At 45.0% G+C, this 23,969-nt stretch overlaps 1 protein-coding gene across 2 annotated transcripts in view; it reads left to right on the forward strand.

Moving 5' to 3' along the window:
- LOC119657302 (LIM/homeobox protein ttx-3) overlaps positions 1 to 16,773 on the forward strand; it is a 340,552-nt gene extending 323,779 nt beyond the window's left edge. The window contains exons 5-6 of one of the 2 annotated variants that reach the window (XM_038064153.1): positions 8,795 to 8,995; positions 15,719 to 16,773. In XM_038064153.1, coding sequence (XP_037920081.1) covers positions 8,795 to 8,995; positions 15,719 to 15,854 — 337 coding nt within the window. In that variant the 3' untranslated portion in view covers positions 15,855 to 16,773. The remainder of the gene's footprint in view (positions 1 to 8,794; positions 8,996 to 15,718) is intronic. The other variant, XM_038064163.1, reaches the window with a different exon arrangement.
- The last annotated feature ends 7,196 nt before the right edge of the window (positions 16,774 to 23,969 follow it).

Consider the following 23,969-nt stretch of genomic DNA (forward strand, 5'->3'; position numbering starts at 1 on the left):
GACCCCAGTTTTCCTCTGGAATCTGTGTGAGGCATGCCCCATTCAAGTGCCCTAGCATTGAAATCACCCCCGACCAGGATCCGCCCATCCGTGCTTAAGATGGCGTCCTCCAAAGCATCAAGCCTCCGACGAAAGTCCGGCATCGTCTCATTCGGCGTAAGATAGACACTAAAAAACGTTATCCCTGAACACCGAATCCAGACAAAGCCGTCCCCTCGACCTTGGGCAAGAACCCCCAGGAGTGTGCCGTCCCGAACCCAGATGGCTGATATGTCTGGGTGCGATGAAACTGGGCCCTTGTTTCGGTACTGCTCACTGATGAGTACTAAATCAGCTTTGGTCTCCGCAGCAAACTGCGCTGGCAACTCGTGAGCGGTTGCACTCCGGTGCATATTGACTGTAGGATGCGAATCATGTTGACGGTAGTCGCGCCACGGTCTCTGCATAGGACGCAGCTTTCCTTTTCATTGCAGGTGTTCGCTTTATGGCCTGTCTGACCGCATTTACGGCATGTTGTCCTTCTGTCCGGTCCCCGACAGTTTGCAGATGTGTAGCTATAATCCAAACATCTGTAACATTTGGTTGGGGCGGCCTGAATTCGTATCCTACACACTACCCAACCAATTCTTATTTTCGCGCTGTTTAGAAGCTTCCTCGCGTATTGCTCGGCAACTTCCACCACAGCGAGTTTTTGGCCTCGGGAGTTCGCGGTGGTGATACCAATCCGGACATTGGTTACCTTCGCATTCGCATTCGCGTTTGATGGCCTCTTCTACCTTATTCTTTTCCGTGAGACAGTCAAGGTCTCGGATTTCCAAAGCGCACGTGGGTTCCAGGCTGGAAACCAAATCTTTTTCTCCTAGAAGCCCCTTGACTGCTTCACAGAACGTGACTTTATTTATAGTCTTCGGGCCTAGTTCGACTAATACTCCACCACCCTTCGTTTTACGTATGGAAGACACTTCCGCCCCGTTGTCTTCGGGTTTGATTTTGTAACGGATTTCGCTGAGGACTTCCGCAAAAGTCTTGCCTTCCGCCGGCTTAATAAGCAAAGCTGGCGGTCTAGTCGTCCTTCTTCTCCCCGCTTTTTCTTTTGGTACTCCGTCCTTCATGTCCACCTTAGTTTTAGGCAGAGGTTTTTCTGATGGCGCGACGTGTTGTTGTCTTTTGATCCTCTTCGCCTTCTTCTTTTCAGCCCTGTAGAGTACCTGAGTGAAGTCTCCTTCAGATGTCCCTTCCTCCTTTCGTTTTTTACCAAGTTCGCTCTGCAATGGGCTGTCAGCGAACCGTTTGGTACTCGTGGTGTTCTCCTCGGGAAGCGTGGTTCTTCTGCTTCCTGCGGATTTTGTCTTACTTTCCATGTTCGCCTATGGTATGAAATCCTGTCCAGGAGCTCTTCCAGTTCCATTAGCCCGTTTTTCACTCCCTTGCCGAAGTTTTTCTGGAGGAACGTCGCAGATCGCATGTGCTTCACAACTGCCGTGCATTTCTTAATAAGTCTTTCCTCTTCAGCTTGCGCGAGAGTAATCGACAGTCCTCCCACTCGGCTTATATTCGAAACCATTTGATTAGTTTCGGCAGTTTCCACTGCGCCTCTTTCCCCAATTATAGCACTGTGCGGTATGGTCTGGGTTCCTATCTGTGTTGCAGGTGCCGCATCACTTTCCGAGTCTTTCTCTCCGTCTGCGCGTCCCATATGTCTCGTCGGGTATTTCAACCCTTGCTGCGTCCTTCGCTGGGCGCTGGGACGAACGGCGCATTTTCGTGCTGCGAATAGTCAGGAACGGGTATACCCTCGGGGACACAGCCCCTACCCCAGTTCCCTGAGGCCTGACCTACGCTTAACTGATCCCGGAATTCACGGACGGATCAGCGCTCGCTCGGGGCAACGCGGTCTACTAACACCGGTTCAATGCACACTACCCGACCAGAGTCTCGAAGGGGCTGGCTCCTGATATATGCCACAACTACCACCTTGGCAGAGCTAGGCTCACATCACCCCATCGACGTCGACAGGGAGTTGTCGACGGCTCCGGGGACTCCGAGTGTGTCCCGGCGTGTATCGGTCATTAGCAGTTCGCTCTTCAACGAGAAACTTTCTCGAGGCTACTACCTAGGACGCAAGTATTATGCCAGCTAGGGGGTCAGAACTACTTGCTCGGGCACCTCGGGGACGCCACTCCCCGTATCGTAAACGACCCGTGAAGGATCGTTGACGATCCCTGAGGAATGGATGTTGGGGGTGGACACAATGAGCTGCAAATCCTCTCAAATCCCGGGTGCATATCTTGAATCCCATTGAGGACTATTCGTTCAATCAGCTGAATTTGAACAAGCTAATTATCTTATGAAGACATGGAAGCATATCATTCCGAGCCCCCGGAGACCCCACATCATATTCCAAATTCTTCAAAATAATTTCCAGCAAATCAATTTCATTCTTATCTACCGAACCAAGACCTGAAAGCCCACCTTTCCTCCAATTGCACTGCCTTTTTGTTGTACTGCAAACTTTCCTCTGTCACACCCCAAGTCCGAATGTCTGCAAAAAACACGCTGATATGATTCAATTAGGGCGTTTCCGAGGAAAAATCCATCCCGAACAGAACTTCCATGTTCGACACACATCAAGTAGTGCTAATTTCCCACTCAACAAGAACCTGAACAACATCCAGAAACACACCTTCCACTGCGAAATGGTAGTTTTTTCACAACCAAAACGAATGTAGAACAGAATCGATAAGAGGCCGAAAATAGTCAATCTTTTTCCACCATGTTTGCACCCCAGATAGCAGAAGTAATTACGCTCAATTACTGTAAAATTGACAATTTTCTTATCACTATCTTTCGTACTGTACACCGCTCTCCCGCGGGGGCCGAGGGTCTGCCAGTATCTGTTCCCTATCCGTGTCTTATCTTCCTATCGCAGTTTACTCAACACTCCCAACCTTTCGTGGAAGTATCTGCAACTCGCAGACGTATGTGGGGTCGTTCCTGATTAATTCTCATAAAAGCTTAATGGCCAAGGCAAAAACAATTTTTAATTACTTAATTGACGAATAACGAAGGCGAATTGGTTTTTCATTCGTCAAATCGCACAAATACTCCGGGTCTTATTTGATTTATAATTATGTCAGATTTAAGTGTCTAATTAAATTTATAGTCCCCAAGTCACGCTTGATTATCTCTGCGCTTATGGCAATGTTTATTGCAAAATTTGCGGGAATAAATTTAATCAGGATCGCTTTTTCTTGCCTGTCTCGTTCATAATGTTCAATTAAAGATTGTAAAATTGATTAGAAGATTCATTCGAAATGAGATGAAACGGAAGATGAGATAATGAAGTTTCATTTAACCGTGGCCTAGCTGGAAGGAAAAGATTGCAGTTCCATGGAAAGATACTAAGAAATAGGAGTCGGATTGAGTAATTACCTCTAAATTGTGCTTCACTTACGGATATGCTTGGAGCTGCAGACTATCAAGTTTAAATGTGAGCAGCGCTATTACCTCGGCCACACCTGCTTCCTCATTAGATTTTGATTGATATCTTCAATTATAGTTGGTGCAACTTTCAACATATGAAGTTGGCTCGTTTTGCTAGCTCGCGCCAATCGCTTCACAGTGACAATTAGTTCGTTTCTGGTTCCATATAAGTGGCCCAATCAGTATTTTTTAGAGGAGTTTGCTGAGGTTATGTAAAGCCAGGAAGCGATTTTAGTATTGGAAGTAAGATTATCGACAGAATTGTATCTAAGCCGGAAAATAGTCTAGAAGGACGCTCAGATGCAGAGTGTTGTGAAGGTCTCGACAAGTCTTAGGGGGTGTCTCCCAATTCAGCCAAACATGAAGGGATTTTCTGGCAGCCCGAATGTCCTGGATAAGAATAGAGATCATAAAATTGCATCATTAAGTGAGGATCACCCAGCATAATATTGGCGCTAAAATGAGTTTTGTAACTTGGAAAGTAAACATCATTCATCTGAAAGATTACCGAGCATACTAGCGCACCTCGTTGCGACCCCATGTGGGTTCTTTTTCGTTCGCTTATTCTCTTGTCTCTTGCTAGCAGTGATGTTACACAATCTATGATCAGAACCATAATAAACTCCTTGTAAATATACTTTCTCTTCATCCCTTTTGTCCAGCTGGCAAGGATCGAAGCGGGGTAAACTTAGCTAAGTCAGATTTTCCCCTCCTTTTGGTTGTATTCAGGTTTATCGAAAGATTCTCGGGGATCACATGATAATGCCATCAAAAGGGTCTTTATAGCGACTTCTCCACAATCGATGTAACCCATATCGATTGCAAGATCGTTGTTTGGAATGTGATCATTGTGCAGCTAAGGCAATGTAACATTTTACCCCTTTTACGATCAGAAAGCTCTGACCCTCTACACCAACCATCTTCAAAACCGCCTCGTCAATCCCAAACTAAACCCAACCACACAGAAAGAGCTCAGGAAAACGTGTCTCCACCTTGGGAAATTTCTCCAACAATGTGCCATCGTCCCCCAAAGCATCTCCTCGCCGATAAAGCGAATATCCTCGCGGGCCACTTCCTTCAAGCACACCGATGCATCATACATTTGCATGACTAGCGTTTCGAAAACGATGTCAACGAGTGCATCTCCAACCTCCTCTCAATACCTTCCTACCGCAACAAGCCAGCAAGAGTCTTTGCTCCCAACCCCCCTTCTGACCCCGAACTCCGGGAAAGAATCCCAGCCATCCGTTTCGTTAGTCCGAACATCGCAGAAGTTTCAATAACCGCAATTCCAAAAAAAAGTCAGTCATACTCCGCGAAATACCTTCCATCGTCCTCAAGAAATGTGCCTCAAGCATTTCCGTCATCCTATCCTCAATTGTTAACCATTGCCTCCATAACGCTCACTTTTTTGCCGATTGGAAAGTGCATATATTGTGCCGATTCCTAAGAAAGGCCTAAATCCCCCAATAGCTACAGGTCTATTCCGATCCCATCTTCCCCCGCCAAAATCTTCGAGAGGACTATAAAATCTTACATAGACGAACACTGTGATGGTAACAACTCAATTCCTGAACAAAACGCTCGATTGACCACGTCCTCCTCATTTCGAAATCGGATGTTTTCCTGGGACTAGACCGGAAAACCCCGGCAATCGTCTAAGAAAGACTTTCGACTACATATTGCAGTACTGGCTCGCCTTTAAGTTATCCGGGATACTAAACTTCCATTCACACCTCTGCAAGTAAGTCCTTAACTTCCTAGAAAGGCGAAAATCTGAAGTTGAAATACCTCCCCGAACCTTACTCATGTCCTGCTGACATCCCACTAGGATGAGTCCTTTCTGTCATCTTCATCTCCTTGTTTTTCGCCGACCTCCATAAATCGCCTTTACATTCGAATTCCATTCAAGTTTTCCGACATTCAGGCGACTTGATCCACTATACCTCCACCAAAAACATCACAGTAGGTAAAGCACGCCTGAATTCTTATTGAAACGAGCTTTACAAAGACTTCTCCAAATGGGAACTACCTCTAAACCCCACAGAAATGTGAAAATATCCTGCTTTATCGAAAAATCCGCTTGACGCCAAAAATGTGGAGGGATACCTCTACCTTGACCCTCAAATCGCACAACATTCCGATTCCAACGGTTAAGGAAGTCATCTATCTCGGGGTGATCATGATCTCCCATCTGTCTGATGAACTTCTCATTACTAAGGTACTGCGCCATGCAGCCGCTGCTCTTAGATCCCTATGTCCTTTCATCAAATACAACATCCCAATGCTCTAGAAGGTTAACCTTTGTTACTACAAACAGATTCTCCGCTCCTTTCTCATTTTCGGCTTTATCTTTTGGTCTGACTCTTGCCCATCCCAAATGAAACGACTTCGGGGCAATAATAGCAATTTCCTCCGCCGTTCACCTTCAAAAATGAAGTCCAAATACATCTCCAACCAGATCCAGTACTGTACTCCTGTCAAATCTTCCGCATCGACGCCGTTCTAGCCCGTCATGATCTTAACTTCCAGTGTCAACCTCATCCCAATCCACTCATTACCCAGGCCATGCAGTTTGAGATCATTGAAAATAACCTTCTGCGGACTTATCTGTTCCCGCAACTGCTCGTTAATCTCCAAATCCAAAACCGACTTTTTGATCCCGAAGGTGGGGTAGTCTTCTACGCGGATAACTACTCCCAATCCCACTTTTGCAAACGCTCTCATCATTAGCACCCATCTCTGCTTCTAATCCCAAAACCCCCCTCCATGCCCGCCACCCTCTCCACATTCGCAATCCCCCAATCGCCCCCTTTGTTTCATAAAAGTTGCAGCCACTCATGTCCTTAATGTATAAGAGCGATTACTGGAGCCACTTTTGGTAACGCTGTTCTCAAGGCAGAGGTGAGACAGCGGCTGATGAGTCGCTTCTGCCCTGGACGAAATCGTCAGTCAGTCGGGGGTCCGTAGTCCACAACTATGGAAGACAGTGACTTTACAATATGAAAGCACAGTACGATGCGCTGCTTCTACAGAGCTGCACTTAGATATGAGATACCGCAATTTTCTCTTGGTTAACAACAGTTTACTCGGGGGGGGGGAGTCCCAGCAACCTCATTCAGACGACCCACTTATTCTTGAACATCTGGTTCCATGTCCATCTTCCGAAATTGATATCGACCTGTGGGCCCCTCATCACCTCAATGGTACCATCAAAAGATGAGGGAGTCGTTGTTGGAACTTTGAAACAGAATTAGGGTCGGACCCTAATTCTGGTTCAAAGTTTCTTCTTGCAAGCCTTTGAACTGAGAATGACATGTTTCGTATCTTCCTCCCCGCCACCGCACATAGGACAGTGTAGGATATCACCGAAATTAAATCGATGAAGACGCTTTCTCCATTCATCTACATCTAAATGGGTGGGTGACCAAGTCTTCCTTGAATCCACTAGCTGATATTGCGGAGATTCCTGTCTGTCGGCCGATCATTCTATAAGGCAATGAGATCGACTCTCTCTCAAAATTGTTTTTTTCCATCCGTTTCTCCATACCAACAAACCAAATGTCGAGTTCATCAATAAATACTTGACCAGAGTTCGATCTGGGAGCATAGAAATCGGGATAGCCTTCTTTCGAAGATTCCGCTTCGGGACTGTCCGGACTGACTGTGGTTGAAATCCTAAATCATGGGGAAAGCTCTTTAAACACGACATGGGAGTGCTGATGGACGCCTGTCTACCCTATTGTAGAGCTCTTAAATGGTCAGTGGAGTTAGGCCATTCTTACCAGGGATGGAACAGTCCAGGGTGCTTATTGGGGGATATGAACCCATGCGTACAAGGGATTGCTTAAACCTCACCAAAAAGAACCTGCTTGAGATACTATGATCAATAGGCACACTATAACCAGTAAAAGGGGCACAATAGTTCTTGAAGGACGCGGTGCGACTTTCCCTTAACAGAATAATAATAGGCCATTCTTGTAGGTATTTACTGAAAACTCTATATTCCAGTCAGCCTGTCTGTCACACGTACTTTTTCTATGAACTACTTCAATCGTTAACTCCTCTCTTAATGACTCACCTGTAGGACCACCGTACCGGTATTGCATCACGTGGCTGTATGTAAAGCACTTAAAGCGATCGTATAGGCGGAACACCTGGTACTAGCCGATATTTGGTTGCAATCGTGATACTTGGTTATTCTCTATAAAAGATAGTGAGGGTGCCTAATGCGCTCCTTCGCCAGATGATACCGCTCTTCACACCTTTGGAACAGCTTCTATCTTTCGGTGGTGCTCATGCAATCCTCTCCCGTGTTTTCGACCCCGAAGCATTTAAAGCACCCCTTCCTTGCTAACTGCCCGAGTATCCTGAGTACGATTCATCCGACGCGAACTTTATCCGTAGACAGTGCTTTCCTAGGTGATACCGCAGCCATAGCTAGCTCATTAGTCTTTTAACATCCATTTTCTATACATCTGCAAGTTTCAATTTATCTCCGAACCCTGCACAAGTTTCCTTCTTGGTAGGGATCTAATCGAGATCTCAATCAAGCTTGCTCCCATTGTGAAGCCTCAATATTCTGTTGCAGATCGTAGAAATCCTTCTTTTTCCTGAATAGTTCGAACGGCAACTTTCCTTTTGTGTTCATCTCTGCATTTATCTTAACCCTGCATGAAATATCAGCGCAGAACATGCCGTCTTCTGCTGTTATTACCACCACTTCTTGGCGGTTTCGGGGTTCTGAATTATCCCCTCCGCTTGCCTCCCTTTTTTCTGGATTTGATTAGTGTCCAACTTGGACTTGGAGTCCTTTAGCTGACTCCTAAATTGGCCAATGCTATTGAAGGTCATCCTTCTGTTTTTCTCTCTTGAAGATGTTATAGTATAAAGTTGGATCGTCAAAGGCTTCTCTGACTTGCTTTTATGATTCTTGTCTTGACTGTGTAAGGATACCCTCTTAGGTTAGGTCTCAAGCAGATCCCTTCAGTGGAGCAGCAAAGTTGAGGATGTTTGAGTTGTTCTTTCCATCGTCGTCTCCTTACCAAGGTCCCCGCGGTCTTTATTGCAAGCACGATACACATTATATTTTGGATTAAACTCCTTCATTCGCGCTAGTAGTAGTATCGTCATCCCTTATTGGCTGGCTAGTATCGTTTCTGCCCGCTTCGTTGGTTGAATTATTTCAGGCAAATTATAGAGAGCTGCAACCAAAGAGAGAGAATACCAAGGGATATAGGAAGCACTTCTCACAGATTAGATTACTTCATATTAAACAACATTAATAAACTCAATTTTCTTTCTTTTTCAGTATGTTCGGATGTTCCGGTACATGTTCAGGTTGTGGTCAAACAATTCCTCCCAACGAGCTGGTGGCGAAAGCAATATCACCATTGAATCAACAGACAACGAATCTAGACAACCAAAAGAATAGTCCAAGCAATTTATACGTATTTCATTTAAAATGTTTCTCCTGCACAAAATGCGGCTCACACTTAAGAACTGGAGATAGGTGAGTTAAATATTTTGGTTTCTAATTATCAAATAAGATTGTTGGTAGGCTGAGGGGAAAATTAAAGTTTTCCTCGTTAAAAAAATAATCGACGCATCAAGGAACGTATCTAATTCAAAATGCACCGCTGCAATTCTGAGTGCTAACCGACTTCAAGAGACAATGAACCGCACCCCACGGTAATGGACAAGAAGATGTTGTTGAAGTGCCACTAGAAACACTCAAGAATTCCTTGGGGGTTTGAAGATCATGACCTTTCAGTTGCTTGGACAATTGTCAAACACCTCGTTAAACTATTTTCAGTCTATAGGACGGCCTGCGACTGTGGGCTTTGGTTCAATCGAATTTCCTGCATCCTGCATCGATCGAGACTCCAAACCATTGAGGATGATGGAGACATCTTCCAATTTACAGCGTACACACCACAGCCTTTCAAATTGTCAACCTCATTTAAATATTGACCAACCGCCTCCCTTGATTGTTGCTAATCCCAAGATTTGATTGAGCTAGATTCAACGACATGTGCACGAACAAATGGTTCACATCAACGTTTCATATACTCTTGCTGAGCTAGCCGGCGTACTGTCTGCTAGGGAACCTACTCAGGGTAAGCAAACCTACAATGTCGTGACTACTCGAACAAAAGACATTCATTATGAAATACCGTTTTCTGGTGAGTTATATGAACAGCACATCGGCACATGTTCTTCACAATAAAGCGAGGGTAATCACAAATGCATATTAGAGGTAATTGTAGACTCCTGCATCCCTAAGCGACACTCTAGGTACACAGTGCAACCTTAATCATTGCAGGGTCGCACAAAATTTGCTTGCGCAGACCGCTTACGAATCCGCGATGGAGATTGCTACCATTATTGAACCGTACAGAAATCTTGACGGTGGTGTATGGGTCACAGATTCGAGGAGCGGCGATATGGGCGTGCGACAAGCCATACAATATAGCATGGGTCAGGCGGCTAGTAGCTTTGTGTGGGCAAAAATAAGCGATATGAGTTTGAAGACCTGTCAGACGATCTTGTTCACGACGCAAAGGGATGAGGTCCAAAAGTGATAGCTGGTGACTTTAATGCGTGGGCTATCAAGTGGGCCAGCAAAGAGATGTGGGTTCAATTGTAGATCTGACTTTTGTCAGCCCTGCGTTAACACGCGACATGTCCTGACAAGTTAGCGAGGACTTCACGTACAGCGACCACCAGGCAATCACCTTTGAACTAAGGACGGAGCCACAAGACAGGAGACCCACACCCCGCCAACCGAAATCCAAAAGAATACCAGGATGGTCTGCCAAGGCGATGGATGAGCAAACATTCATGGAGGTATGGCTAGACTTGCATAGCAAGCAGGCACCTCCACGGATACAGCTCTCCATGTCACACAGAGCATCTCTAAAGCATGTGACTCGTCGATGCCTAGGAGATGCTCATTCCCCACTAGAAGACCCAATTATTGGTGGAATAGTGAACTTGCCAGCCTTCAATCGATTTGTCACAGAGCCAGACGAACGATTCAGAGGGCAATAGGTAGGATCGATCAGGGGCTGGTATGTATATAGGGAAGCTCGCAAGAACCTCAAGCTCGCCATCCAGCGCAGTAAGAGGGAATGTTTTAAGGAGCTCTGTTCGGAAGCGGACATAAATCCGTGGGGTAGCCCCTATAAAATCGTGACAGGACGATCCAGAGGTCGATCACCTTCGCAGATCACGTGCCTTATACTCTTGTTGAAAACAATCCGGGGGTTATTTTTCCCCAGCGCCCCTGAATGTGACGCCGTTTCCACCAGTCATCAGGGACGAGCTGCTGCGATATTTTTTTCGCTGCTGTTTGATTGTCCGCTATGGGCAGTTGGGTTTCAAGAACCCGAATTTTCTTAGTAACTTAAGCGTTACTACACGAAAAGTGGCGATCAAGGGAGGTCAACATGACTATTTTGAAAACAATTTAACTACAGAAGTGTGTCTTTTGGCAGGCAATCCTGTAGTCCTCCCTTCTGAGTTATTTTGTACCCTAAAATAACATTGGGCTGGAGGATAGATTCAATTACTCGACAGTGGTGTGACAGCTGGTATCGAAATCTTTCGAATGGATTGCTTGGGGAGCGCTGGTAGTGCTGATGATGGCGGTGGCTCACAATCAGAAGACAGAAACCAAGGCGTCAAGTCTTCTGGATCAGTTTGTGTAACGGATGAGTAGTACTAACGGGCTGAAAACTTTCTCATCGAATCTACTCAAACTCTCACAAACAAAAGTTTTCCCTAGGTTACGATGAATGACCGGCTTAGGTCATAACTAACTCATTTTCTGACGAATTTCAAAGCTCTATAGCCCCATTGGATGCCGGATGGTAAGGAGTTGGGCTAGTATGCTGCCGTCCATTTAGTCCAAAAAGTGACTTGAGAAGCAACGGCTTAAATTATAATAATAATCGTTGGCGCAACAATCCATATTGGATCAGGACCTTAAAGTGTGTTAAAGCACTTCATTCAAGACCGTAACGGTACACTACAGGATTAGAGAACCTTGCAATGTAGTCAGCATTGCGTTCACCCGAGATTATTACCCTGATTTGACTCAGGTACTCATTTACAGCTGAGTCGACTGGTATCGGACATAAAATCACGATATAAATCCCTTTGCGACCAGTGAGATTTGAACCGCGACCTTGCCTTGTGCTCTAACCACTCAGCAATCCGGTTGGTTGGTTGTATTAATCCGCCGTCACGATGGCTGGTGCCTCAAAGGGGGAAATTCAATTAGTGAAAAACTCAATAGCTACAATGACGACAGCTGGTTTGGTGAAGGGGTGGCTTCGAGTCATATAAAGGTCCGTTTTCACGACGGACTGACCCCTTTCCAAAATGTGCTGGAATCGTTTCTAAGTACTAAACACAGTAAGCTACTCCCAATCAAACGAACTATAATTCCTCTCTGCCTTCAATAATTTACATCGGAAGTAGGCAAACCCAACTGGAAGCATCCGTCAATAAAGCTAATGCCTTGTTTGGCTCACAATGAACCATCGAAGTGACATCTTTGCGCGGTTTTTTTAGGGAGAAATGGCATAGTAAGTAAGTGGAAGGGCGTTTGTTGTTTGTAATCGCTACTAGGCATGAGATGAGCGGTGAAATGTCCTTTCCGTCTATGGTATTTCAAGAACTTAACCTCGGATACGCCAGACACACTTTTCTCCACAGTAATGCCAATTTTGCTGAGATGCTAGAACAGTAAATGTAAGTCCTCATCGTATTTCGAAACATTCTCAGATGCCACCAGCACGTCATCGATATAAAGCCCTCAAAAAAATCAAGTCTCCTCAGCACTTCATCTATTACACCCCAAAAGGAATGATGACCGCTGTCTGATGAAATGGTCGCAACAAGTTCATTTTGCTGAAAATTCGTATATCAGTAAGTCCACTACGACCCATCCTTTTTCGATACCAAGTGAAGTAGACTAGCCCATAGACTGTTCGATTGTCAGCAGTATCCCACCTTCAAGAGATAACCAGATTCCTCTTTCGCAGCGGCCTGTTTGTCTAATGTCAGAGCACGTTGGGCAACCGGTGGTCCAGTGGTGTCTATGTGGTGTCAAAAGGAATCAAATTTTCTGATGTCATATGCACAGCATTAACTTTGGTGAGTGATGGAAACTGCTTCAATATATGATGATAGTGCGATTTTTCACTAGAGATGGTGTTCGTTGAAATAGCTCATGACGATGCTACCCACGTTCTCCCCTGCACGTAGCCCTTTAGCCCTTCTACTCCCGTCACCAAAGGGTCTGATAGGGATTGCGAAAATGAAGAAACGCTAGCCATACCGTTGACCCAGATATTAACAATTTTGTCAGGAATGTCAGTGAACTTGTCAGTACTATCGTCTCCTGTGCTTAGAATTGCTGGAATGCTCTGTGGCAAGCGTTGCTTCCAAAATGACTTGACAATCGCTTCCGATAAATTAAAACGATTTTGCTCACCCAGGGTACGTGGCAATTGGCTGGGTTGGCAGATCCTCATTTCATGCTCCTCTGACGGTGCGAAAACGTTTAATAGATGGCCTTTTATAGAGTCATAATCTAGTAGATGCTCCACTGAACGGAACCTAGACACATAGAACTGTAACGCTTCTATCAATAAGGTCATGCTGGTCTTAGGACGGGGATGACACACTATCTGCTAAACTATCTCTACCCTGGACGAAAATATAGTAAATTTTTGGAAATTTTTTTCAATTTGGTTAAAAAACAAGGTGGATGGTAATTGATGCGATCTGGCATGAATACGCATTTATGGAAGATCTTCGTCTGCTGAGCCACCTCGCCATGGAAGTAGATATTCCACTTTCCGCCATACCAACTCGGATTTCGCATCTGTAGGTAGATAGATTAGTATTATTAATTACGTTTGGCGCCTATCTTATCCCGAACCGCAAATATTCGACTTTCAAAAGGTACGTACACAGGGCTGACATTTTCCGGAATTATCTTTTCCCATAAATGAATGCTGAAGATCACAGAAGAAACGATTGAGAATGCACTCTAAAATGAGGGTTTGAAAAACAGTAATGGAAATGATCAATTTAGATTTCTTTGTCTTCTTCTTCTTTTTCTTCAGCCTTTCTCCCGTTCACAAGCGGGGTCGGCTCGTCGTGATCAGTTTCGCCATTTAGCTCTATCGAATGCCTGATCTGGGTGCAATCTCGAGGCTTTTAAGTCCCCATCCAACTTATCAAGCCACCGTTGTTTCAGCCTGCCTTTTGGTCGTTTACCATCGACTTCGATGTTCAGGCCAATCTTGACAAGTGAAGTCTTGTTAACACGAATTGCGTGACGAAGACCCCTTTCTCGCCATTTTTCCACGATCGATGCAACCCCATAACGATCGCGGATACCCTCATTTCGGATGTGACCAAAACGTGTCAGACCACTAGTCCAACGCAACATCTTCGTCTCCATTACCGCAAGACGACGTTCATTGTCTTTTATAATCGGCCAACACTCAGAAACATAGAGAGCGACAGGAAGGACGACGTTGCGGTAAAATGAGACGTTCGCTGATACGTCGATCACAAAGGACACCATTTGTGGAACGCCACTTCATCCGGGTTGGGTTAATGCGTGAATCAATTTCATAACGCAGTTCTCCATTGGCTAATAGCGTTGACCCGAGGTATTTAAATCGCTCAGTTCTGAGACCCTGTTGCATGAGGCGATCATTCTATTTTTGGACTGCTGGAGTTGCTCGAGATCATTTTTGCTATTAGATGCTAGGAAAACATCATCTGCATAAAGCAGTGTGTAGGATGCTGGACGTTGGATGTCCCGTGTGACGGTGTCCATAATAAGAACAAAGAGGAGTGGTAAGAGAGCGCTTCCTTGGTTTTGATACATTCGCCTGACTGACACTGAGTTTTATATTGAGTTGGGGAAAAAGAAATGTCGTATTTGTGATCGAAATTTGATGCTTTATTTAACATACTTAGAATTATCCGATTTAAGCCGAATATGCGCCGTTTTGTTCGCATACTTGTTGCCAGAAGGCAACTCCATTATCTTCCTCTTATAAAACCCCCTCCTTATTTGCAAAAGACTCAGACAGTCAGTTTTCGCAAGCCTCTTTTGAGGTCAACTTAGTAGCACCAAAAGCGTTTTGCATGGAGCGGAAGAGATGGTAATCACTTGGTGCCAGGTCCAGACTATACGGTGGGTGCGATAGGACATGCCATTCAAGCCCCCGTAGCTTCTGGCGGGTCATCAAATATGTGTTGGGGCCGAGCGTTTTCCTGGTGGAACACAACACCATTCCTATTGACCAATTCTGGTCAATCGCCTGATTCAAACGGTCGAGTTGCTCACAGTAGAGGACCGAATAGAGGGTCTGGCCATAGTTGAGCAGCTCATAGTGGGTGATTCCCTTCCAATCCCACCAAACACCCAGCAAAACCTTCCTGGCCTTCAATTCGGGCTTTGCGATGATTTGGGCCGGCTCGCCACGCTTCGACCACGATCTTTTTCGCTTGAGGTTGTCGTACGTGATCCACTTTTCATCACCAGTCACCATCCGCTTCAAAAATGAGTCGAATTTATTCCGTTTCAACAGTGCATCGCAGACGTTGATTCGGTCCAAGAAATTTGTTTGCCTCAGCTCTCGTGGTACCTAAACATCCAGCTTTTTTGCAATCCAATCTTCTGCAAATGGTTCCAAACGGTTTTATGGTCTATAACCAGTTCCTGGCCAATCGAGCGAATGTTCACATGGCGGTCTACTTGGATAATTTCGACGATTTTATCGGTTTCTACGACGACTGGCCTACCAGTACGGGGTGTATCTTCGACATCCACTACACCGGAACGAAATCGATCGAACCAACGCTGTACTGTGCGAATTGTTACAGTATCGGGTCCATAAACTTCACAAATTTTTTCGTCCGCCTTCATTTTTACACAACACTGTCAAAGAGACACTTGTAGCAAAGATTGTCGTCTTCAAATTGCCGTATAGTATGACCCGATGCAATAAGTATAATACAACACAAGATATGTTTAAGTGTCACCATCTATTGACAAAATACGACATTTCCGCAGTTCTTGACAAATCTGGCTTGATTCACGGTTATTTCTTTGTATTTCCATATTATCAAAAAACATGAAATCTTTTTCATTTAGAACTAAAGATACATTTTAATGTTCTCCTTTTTCTACTTGCAGATACACAATGCTTGCCGGTAGTCTAGTATGCGAACAAGATTGGCATAAAATCATCAAGAACACAACCGCGACCAACGGTGCAAACCCACCCGTACGAAAAGGCAAAGTGGGACGACCTCGAAGGACTAAAGAGTGAAAATTGGCCGTGGATCCTATCCACAAACAGAGCCAGGACTCGTAGACTTTTTACCGAAGCGACATTTACGCCAAGAGGAGAATTACTATTACTTTCTAGTCGTTGACTCCGGTTGACCACTACCCCCCACAGCCACACAAGCGAATTGAAGAGTTTATTAAGGAGATTCCACTTTATGCCTGCAGCATTTCATTTGGGGGCTACTAGGGCCTCTTCAAATTTATCGGAAAATAAAACTCTCATAAATTAGAATGGATAATATGCTGATCACAGAAGTGGGTTTCTGCTGAAATTCACATTAAATTAAAAAGCCATACCTTGGACTGGTCACAAATCTCTCGGCAGAAATCTCATTCAAGGACCTTTACAGTGGCTCAGAGCACTGGAGCCCACTTGAGCAGAAAATTGTAATCTCCTTAATATACATGTTGATTGTTATACTTTATTTCGGAAGAATCGCCTCCAGATAAGCGAACATACCTACCTATGTGCGTCCCCTCCACCTTTCCATGCAGGGACGTGCGTAAGCAACTACAGAACCTTACCTTGAACAATTCAAGATCAATCAACGAATCCATTTTTTCTAATGCGAAAAAAGATACACAAATGAATACTACAAAAGTGATATTGATACATTTAAAAGAAAAACAAGTAAAAGTGAGTAAAATGTTAAAGAAATAAAACGGACACGCATAGATACTGCTAACGATTATGTACTTTCTTTCGATGTGATGGATTTCTCTTGCTTCAATGGTAGTTTCTAGGGAAATTGAAAAATGGAGAGACCATTACGTGTTTTTTGTAAATATTTGTAAATATTAATTGAACAAAACAATGCTTAAGTGTTAAGAAATCTTATTATGTAAGTTTTAAGGCTAATTGTCGAGAAATAAAGAAAAAAACATAATTAAAATGAGAATATCCAAGGTTGTTGTTATTTAGAAGGTTGTGGTTTTGTGGATACAGTGAATGCTCGTGGACCGGCTCATATTAATTGGATTTTGATAGTGGCCCTGGTACTTTCATTGCCGAATGCCACGAAAGATAAATATTTTATCTAATTTATAATTTTTTTTCAATAAGATGTTTTCCAAATAATGATCACCACGACTCGTCAAGAAAATTACAGTTTTCCTCTTCCCCCATTTTGATATGGGACCTGCCCAATGACAGTTCTGCCTAAACTAGCCAAAATTTAGAAGCCTCCTTGTTACAGATTCCACATGTTGGAGACGCAGATCTGACCAGAGGGCGGACCCGAAATTTTTTCTAGGGCTTGGGATATAATAGAGAATGGTCGGATAACTTTCACCTCTGGGTATGGTTTTAACACAACTTTGTTTCTGGACCCCGATTTTCCTCACTACGAACCGGGTGAGAAGCTCATGAACGAGTTGAAGCGACGATACTAAAAATTGGCAGAAATTTCGAGCTTGACGATGACACTTTTGGTCCCTTTTAAGATGTAAAACGACACAGGTCCAAAACAACTTCAGTAATTATACTTACAAATGCGAGATTTATTGTCGTCACCGCCATTGCTACTCAGAAGCTTCAAGTTTTTATCAATTGATGGCAGCGTGGTGTCTTCGGGGCATTTTGCCCTGATGAATAACTTCTTCGGTGTGCGTGTTGATAAAAAGTTAGAAGTGGCAGTGGATAGGTCACACATATAAAAAAGGGCAACACCTCCAGTGTGGATTATGCATGCAATGAAACCCAGTATCCCGCGATGGACAGCGAGTGGATCGCTCTGGAACTTTGCCCTGTAGAACTTCGAAGGAAAAGTACAAACTTCTCATAAAATCCGGGGGGTTGTTGAAGCACATTACCATCAATCGACAGCCATAGCTCGTAGGTGTGGTTGAAACGCTGTGCGCCACATAGGTGTTTATGGCAACCGTATATATCCATCATATCCACGGAGGATGGAAGAATAAATGGGCAACCACTTACGCTGGTCATCGTCAGGGATAGAAAGTCTATTGTCAACACCCATAATTCACGACCAATTGCAAGTTATTTTGTAATGTGAGACGATATAGTGGACAGCACGATGACAAAGTTCCTTTAGTCATAAGACCACTGCACCTTTCCACGAACACATCACAATACCTCGTGACCTTCTTCATTTGCATCAAGGGGTTTGAATTATCAACCCCTTATTTCCCATCAGGCGCGTCCCTTCGTGCGGATACGGGAATGCTCAGCCGATACGTAAGAATATGCACTTGTACGCATTTCGAGATGTGCGTGCATGGGTGCAGGTCGAGTAGGTGGGAGAAAAACACCCACCCGTGTACAAAAGCAAGAAACCAACAAGGAAGAAGAAAGGAGAAAAAAATTTACGGTGCAGGGACTGGGAAACCCAGTACCGGAGGCTTTTGGGAGTGGACAAGCAGGTTCCCGGCCATCGATATCCCCCGACTGCAGTGCCTCGGTGGTGAATTACTTGGCCACCGTTGCATCGAATACTACAAGTCGCCTGGCGAAAGAGGTATTTAAAGGGAGTACATCACTTCCAAGAACGCCTGTTCAACAAACACAGAAAGATACCCCACAAACTGGTCATTCATTAGCCAATAGTGGGGTGACTACACCTGGTCGGGAGATTTTGGCAGGACTTAGTGTTTGACCCATTTAAGGGAAGTTCGAAAATCCTGCGATCTCCTCCGAAGTCAACGTTCTTGAACGAAGGAAATCAGGGAAGCTCCCGGAAGGCTAACAAATACGGATACGCTAATACGGATAGGCTAACAAATATGGGAAAACCAGACAGAGGAGCAGTGTCAGAATACGGACGAATCATCGTTTGCCGTACTCGGAGGGAATATAATATAGTTGTCCGAATTCATAAATGACAAACTCAATGTGCAAGAGGCCATCAAAAACATGATCCGAGCCATTTGTGTACTGAAAAATGTGCGAAGAATAAACAAGATGTCTCGAAGAAATCAAGCATCACTATGACAATATAAGTGACACCCCTCAAAATCCAAAGGCCGGTAAGCTTGAAAAGAGGAGTATAGAAGGCACGAGCGATTCTTTCGGATCCTCGCAAGACGCCAATTGCAAAGAGGCCTCTTACCAGTAAAGCGGAAGGCAACAAAATGACCAAAACCGTTGAAATAGTTGGGCCAGCTCCAATCAACCAAAGAAAGGTAAAGCCCCAAAAAGGAACGAAGCAAGGTTGGCGGAAAGAAAAATACGACACATAGAAGAAGATTATGGCTCGAATTGATTATCATCTCGAAAAAGGGTGATATGACTTGGGCGGATATACTCAGCAAGGTCAAATCCGATCCTGAGCTGATGGTCCTTGCAGAAAGCGTTACCCGAATCAGACGCCCACAAAAAGAGATTTGATGCTGGAGCTGACGAAGTCTCCGGGCAAAACAGCTGAAAATCTCCTGGGCAAGGTGGAGAAGTCCTTAGGAGAAGAGGCACAAGTACGGGCCAGAAAGTGGGAGATTGTAATACACTGTAAGGGCATTGTTGAAATCACGAGGAAGGAGGATATCCACGACGCCTTAGAAAAACAGTTTGGACCACTTGATTTGCAAGATTCCGCAATCAGAGGACTGAACTGACCAGCTGAAGTAGCGTGCAAACTGTTGGTGGCTGATAAAGTAATACCAGGTTGGGTCATTTGTCAACTCAGGGAGCAGGTGTCCCACAAACGCTGCTTTAGATGCTTTGAATTTGACCACGTAGCGACGAAATGCACCGGTGATCGTGGCAGGTCAAAAAGATGCAAAAAATGTAGGAGGGAAAGTCATATGTTCAGGGAGTGCAAGACTGAGCCAGAATGTATGCTTTGCATAGGGACAAAGGGCGTCAACTGTCGGAAATGAGATTGATACAAATCAACCTCAACCACCGCGAGGCAGCGCAACACTTACTCCCGCAGACCATCTTTGAGAAGGAAATCGAAGCTGCCATAATCAGCGAGCCTTATCGCAATAACAAGAGCAGTACCTGGACTACAGATGTAACTGACAAGGCAGCAATATGGGCTTAGTGGAAATCAGGCCATTCAAGAAGTGATTGAGTTTCTAAAATTTGGATTCGTCAGGGCAAAAATAGCTGGAATCTATATATATATACTTGCTATGTTCCACCAAGTGCGACGATAGTAGAATTCGAAGGAATGCGAGGTATGCCAGTCTCGGATGCAAAAAGTTGAAACCCCCAGATCATAGCGGGTGATTTCAACATGTGGGCTGTAGATTGGAGCAGTCGCACTAAGAACACTAGGGGCCTTATCCTGCTCGAGGCTTTCGCGAAGCTTGACCTGGTACTTGCAAACACGGGAAATGTGTCCACTTTTCGTGGGACAGGATCGGGCTCAATAGTCGAACTAACATATGTGAGTACCACATTGGAGGAAAAGGCATAGTTTGCCGGTGAGCTTTATACTCATAGTGACTAGCAGGCAATTTTCCTCCATAACGAATATGGGCCACGCGGCGATATGCGCTCCCGGGGAGCTGGAAACCAGGACTGGTCCGTGAAAATGTTTGAAGAGGGTGCATTCATAGAGATGCTATTGGGAGGCCACAAACTAGATGGTATAGCTTCCAAAAAGGTAAAGCAAATTATGGGACCCATAACGAGAGCATGCGACGCGGCCCACAGGCACACCTTTTGCAATGCTCCTTCCATGATATCGCTCATAATAGACGAAAACATCCCTTACACAAATATCACCAAGTTGTCGGCATACGCCACTACTTGCTGCTGTCCAATAGACGTAAAATTTCGTCCATCACTATTAACAAGAGCACCGGAGAGATGGCGCCACCCTGGGGCATGCCTCTGTTCACAGCTCTGATCAAGTGGTTGCCTCCCAGGTCCAACAGGATTATCCTAGTACTTAGTATGGATATAATCCAATGCCTAAGAACCCCTCCAATCCAATACTGATCAAGGCTTCCTTGATGGCGTTGATACTAACGTTGTTGAATGCTCCCTCCATATCCAAGAAGGCAGTTAGGGCATACGGCTTGTACTGCAGTGACCGATCAACCGGTGAATTATCTCGTGAAGAGTGGTGGTTAAGGTCATGCTTGGATTTAGAGAAAAGCATTCTCTGCATAATTGCCCTTAAGTGGATGTCCAGCGCGCTAGGGTTTTCAGCACGAAGAAGGTAAGTCTGATTGGTCGAAAATCTTTCGCGAACTTATAGTCTCGCCTGCCCGCTTTCAGTATAAAAACTACTCTTGCGCATCTCCAGGACTGTGAGATGCAGCTCAGGTAAATCTCAACAAGCCACAGCACAACTCTTTCCTGCTGCTTCTGTAGCAGTATTGACATTATGCCATTTGGGCCTGGAGATTTATATGCGGAGAAGCTGTTTATAGGCCAACCGATCTTATCCTCGGTAATTATCGATGTGATAGTCTCGCAGGGTTGGGGTGGCGCAAACCCTCCAAACAAGGCTCTGACTCACAATCCTCCTCGCTGGCGGGAAAATGCGTTTGAACCAGCAGCTCCAAAGTTTCACCCGGAGATTCCATCCTGGAGCCTTCCACCTTTGCTGTTCCTGGGACAAAATTTTACGGAGCCTTGCGGATTCTCTGAAGGGTTTGGAGATTTCTGCCGCGAAATCTAGACTGAAAAATATCCAACTGTGCTCTGAAGAGGATCTCTAGTCAGACACTCTTCAGTTCTCCGCCTTAAGAATCCCATTGTCGGTTAGTAGGGTGATATCACCGATAGGTTTGAAGTAACAATAAAACAATAAAAGCTGCCCAAAAGCGCATGCCTTGCATTGGCGTCGCAGCCTATCAATAGGTGGCCTTCCTTGTTGCTATGGTGTTCGTCAAATGTTGTAGTTCTGGCGGAGCTGATCGGTCATGAGCCATGTAAACCGGGGAAATATATAATACACGTTTTCTGCTCCCGCCTGTCCCAGTTTGACCACGACGCTGGAACTGAGGTTCGGGTACAAAAAAACGTGCAGACTCTTCCTCCCGAGGATACATGCTCTAGGTCTGTCCTGATCAACGTCTACTGTGCTGTGGAATAAATTAACATACTTCGAACCGCACTTTGTAGTCGACCTTTTCCAGTGTTGGATAGTTGAGCGGTTAGACCACAAGGCTGTCGTTCAAATCCCACTAGTGGCAGTGGAATTTGTATCGTGATTTGACGTCGGATAACAATCTAGTCGTTCATGGGAGTCTCCGGGTTTTCAAGGCGCAGCGATTGGACGAGCTTGTCCTTCTCCATGCGGATCTTCGGCAACGAGATGCAAGCGGCCGGTCTCCTGGGAATCTCGTCGTAAGGGATGACTTGAAATTTTACGCCCTCCCAGGCGCCACTAATGTTAGCGATGCATGAACCGAGAAAGTCCCTAGAGAATTGGTCCTCGCAAGCTGTAACGTTGAACCCACGTACCATCTGAGAGGAATCAAAGTAGGGGATGGATCCCGTTTGTTTACCTTTGGGGTCCATGAGATATTCAATGACTATCTCCGCTAGTCTGGCCTCAACACTGATCCACACCTCCGGCGCTAGTTTTCCGCTAGTGGAATTATCATCCGCCACATATAAGTGGCTTCGCAGTTCGTGGCTCGTCGGCTGGCTGTTGCTGCGTATTTTTCTCCAGATATTGCTTAGTGTCCGAGCTCCTCCCCACTCTGCTCCGTTTGTGATCTTGTTCGACGTTATCTTGAGATCAATTGGGTTTGAGGGCGGTGGGCTTCACCTTCTGCTCATCTGCCATGCGTGTGCTGTTGTATTCCTCCACAATCGCCTGGTATTTAGCGAAATCATTTTTATCATCCCGCTCATCGACAATACTGGTCTCTTTATTCTTAATAATCTTGCTGAGAATATGCATGACCTTCTGGTACTGGCTCTTGAACAGAACATCAGCGAACCTTCGCTTCTTAGCCGGTTTCCAGTGGCCGACGTTCTTGTCAGTCTTTGTTTTTGAGGGATCCCCCGACTTCGAGGGTTTTGAGTTAGGAGTGCTATGTCTGCTCGCAACGGCTACTGTCTCTGGAATCCAGCCAGTAGCTTGTCCTGGCTGACGCGTTTGGCATCACCACCTATTCTTCTATCGTTTATTTTTCCAAAAATTTAGTCCATCTCTAGGTTCCACGAATAATCCGGGAAGAATATTCACCCTAGAACTGGGCCACCAGGGTAAGGGTCTTATTTGAAACTGAAGGCTCCCAAGAAATTTAGAGTTTGCATACTAAAAACCAAGCTCCCATTCGCCGTGCATCCCTTGGCGCATGCTGTTTCACCTTGGCTTGGGGTCCTATTAACACCTTCTCCCATGTAGGGACGATGATCCCCGGGCTGTCATCCCCCGCCAGATCCACTTACCCCTAAGGCACGACCAGCAGGCAAGCAGATCCTTGTCAGTTAGATGAGTCTACTGGGAGTAGGCCCGACCCAACACACCCTTAGCCCGTCCAAAGACGCACAACAAACTTCAATCTAATGCTACTATCAGCTAACTATACAAAAGCCCCAATCTGTGTGGGTTCAAAATATCATAGAAATCTAACCAAATAAACTCCTGCCTAAATATAACGCATCCTAGCTACACTTCCTTCAGTGAATATTTGAAAGATGCATTAGAAGTGCCTACAATAGTTATTATGACCCTTAAATAAACGACCCCAGACTCCGAGAGCTACAGTCATAGAGTTTGTCTATTTTAAGGATTTTTACGACTACCACCAGGAGCATGTACGTAATCCAAGAACCACTTAAAGATGTTTCGTCAATATCCGCTCAAAAATAATTCGGAACAACAAATACCTTTCTCATCCCTATTCTATTACCCCAGGGATTCCCACCCTGGGGGATTGCGGAGATAAGGAAAAATTTGAAATGCTATTATTGCGCATCACCATTAATTGAAATATTCACAAGGTACTCCCATTCCGCTAATGTGCAAATCCACTTTGCCATAAACGTGTGTACTAACATATGTAGCACTTTCATCCCCACGAACACATATATCCCAACATACGTCCGTGACCAGGAATGGGGCAAATCGGAGGAAGTGTATGCACGTACATATGTCTAAAACGGTTTCCATTGTACGAAAAAAGGAGGGGTGACATTTCATACCTGTGACATGCAATAATC

This window comes from Hermetia illucens, chromosome 1 (assembly GCF_905115235.1).
Source record: "Hermetia illucens chromosome 1, iHerIll2.2.curated.20191125, whole genome shotgun sequence".
NCBI lineage: Eukaryota > Metazoa > Arthropoda > Insecta > Diptera > Stratiomyidae > Hermetia > Hermetia illucens.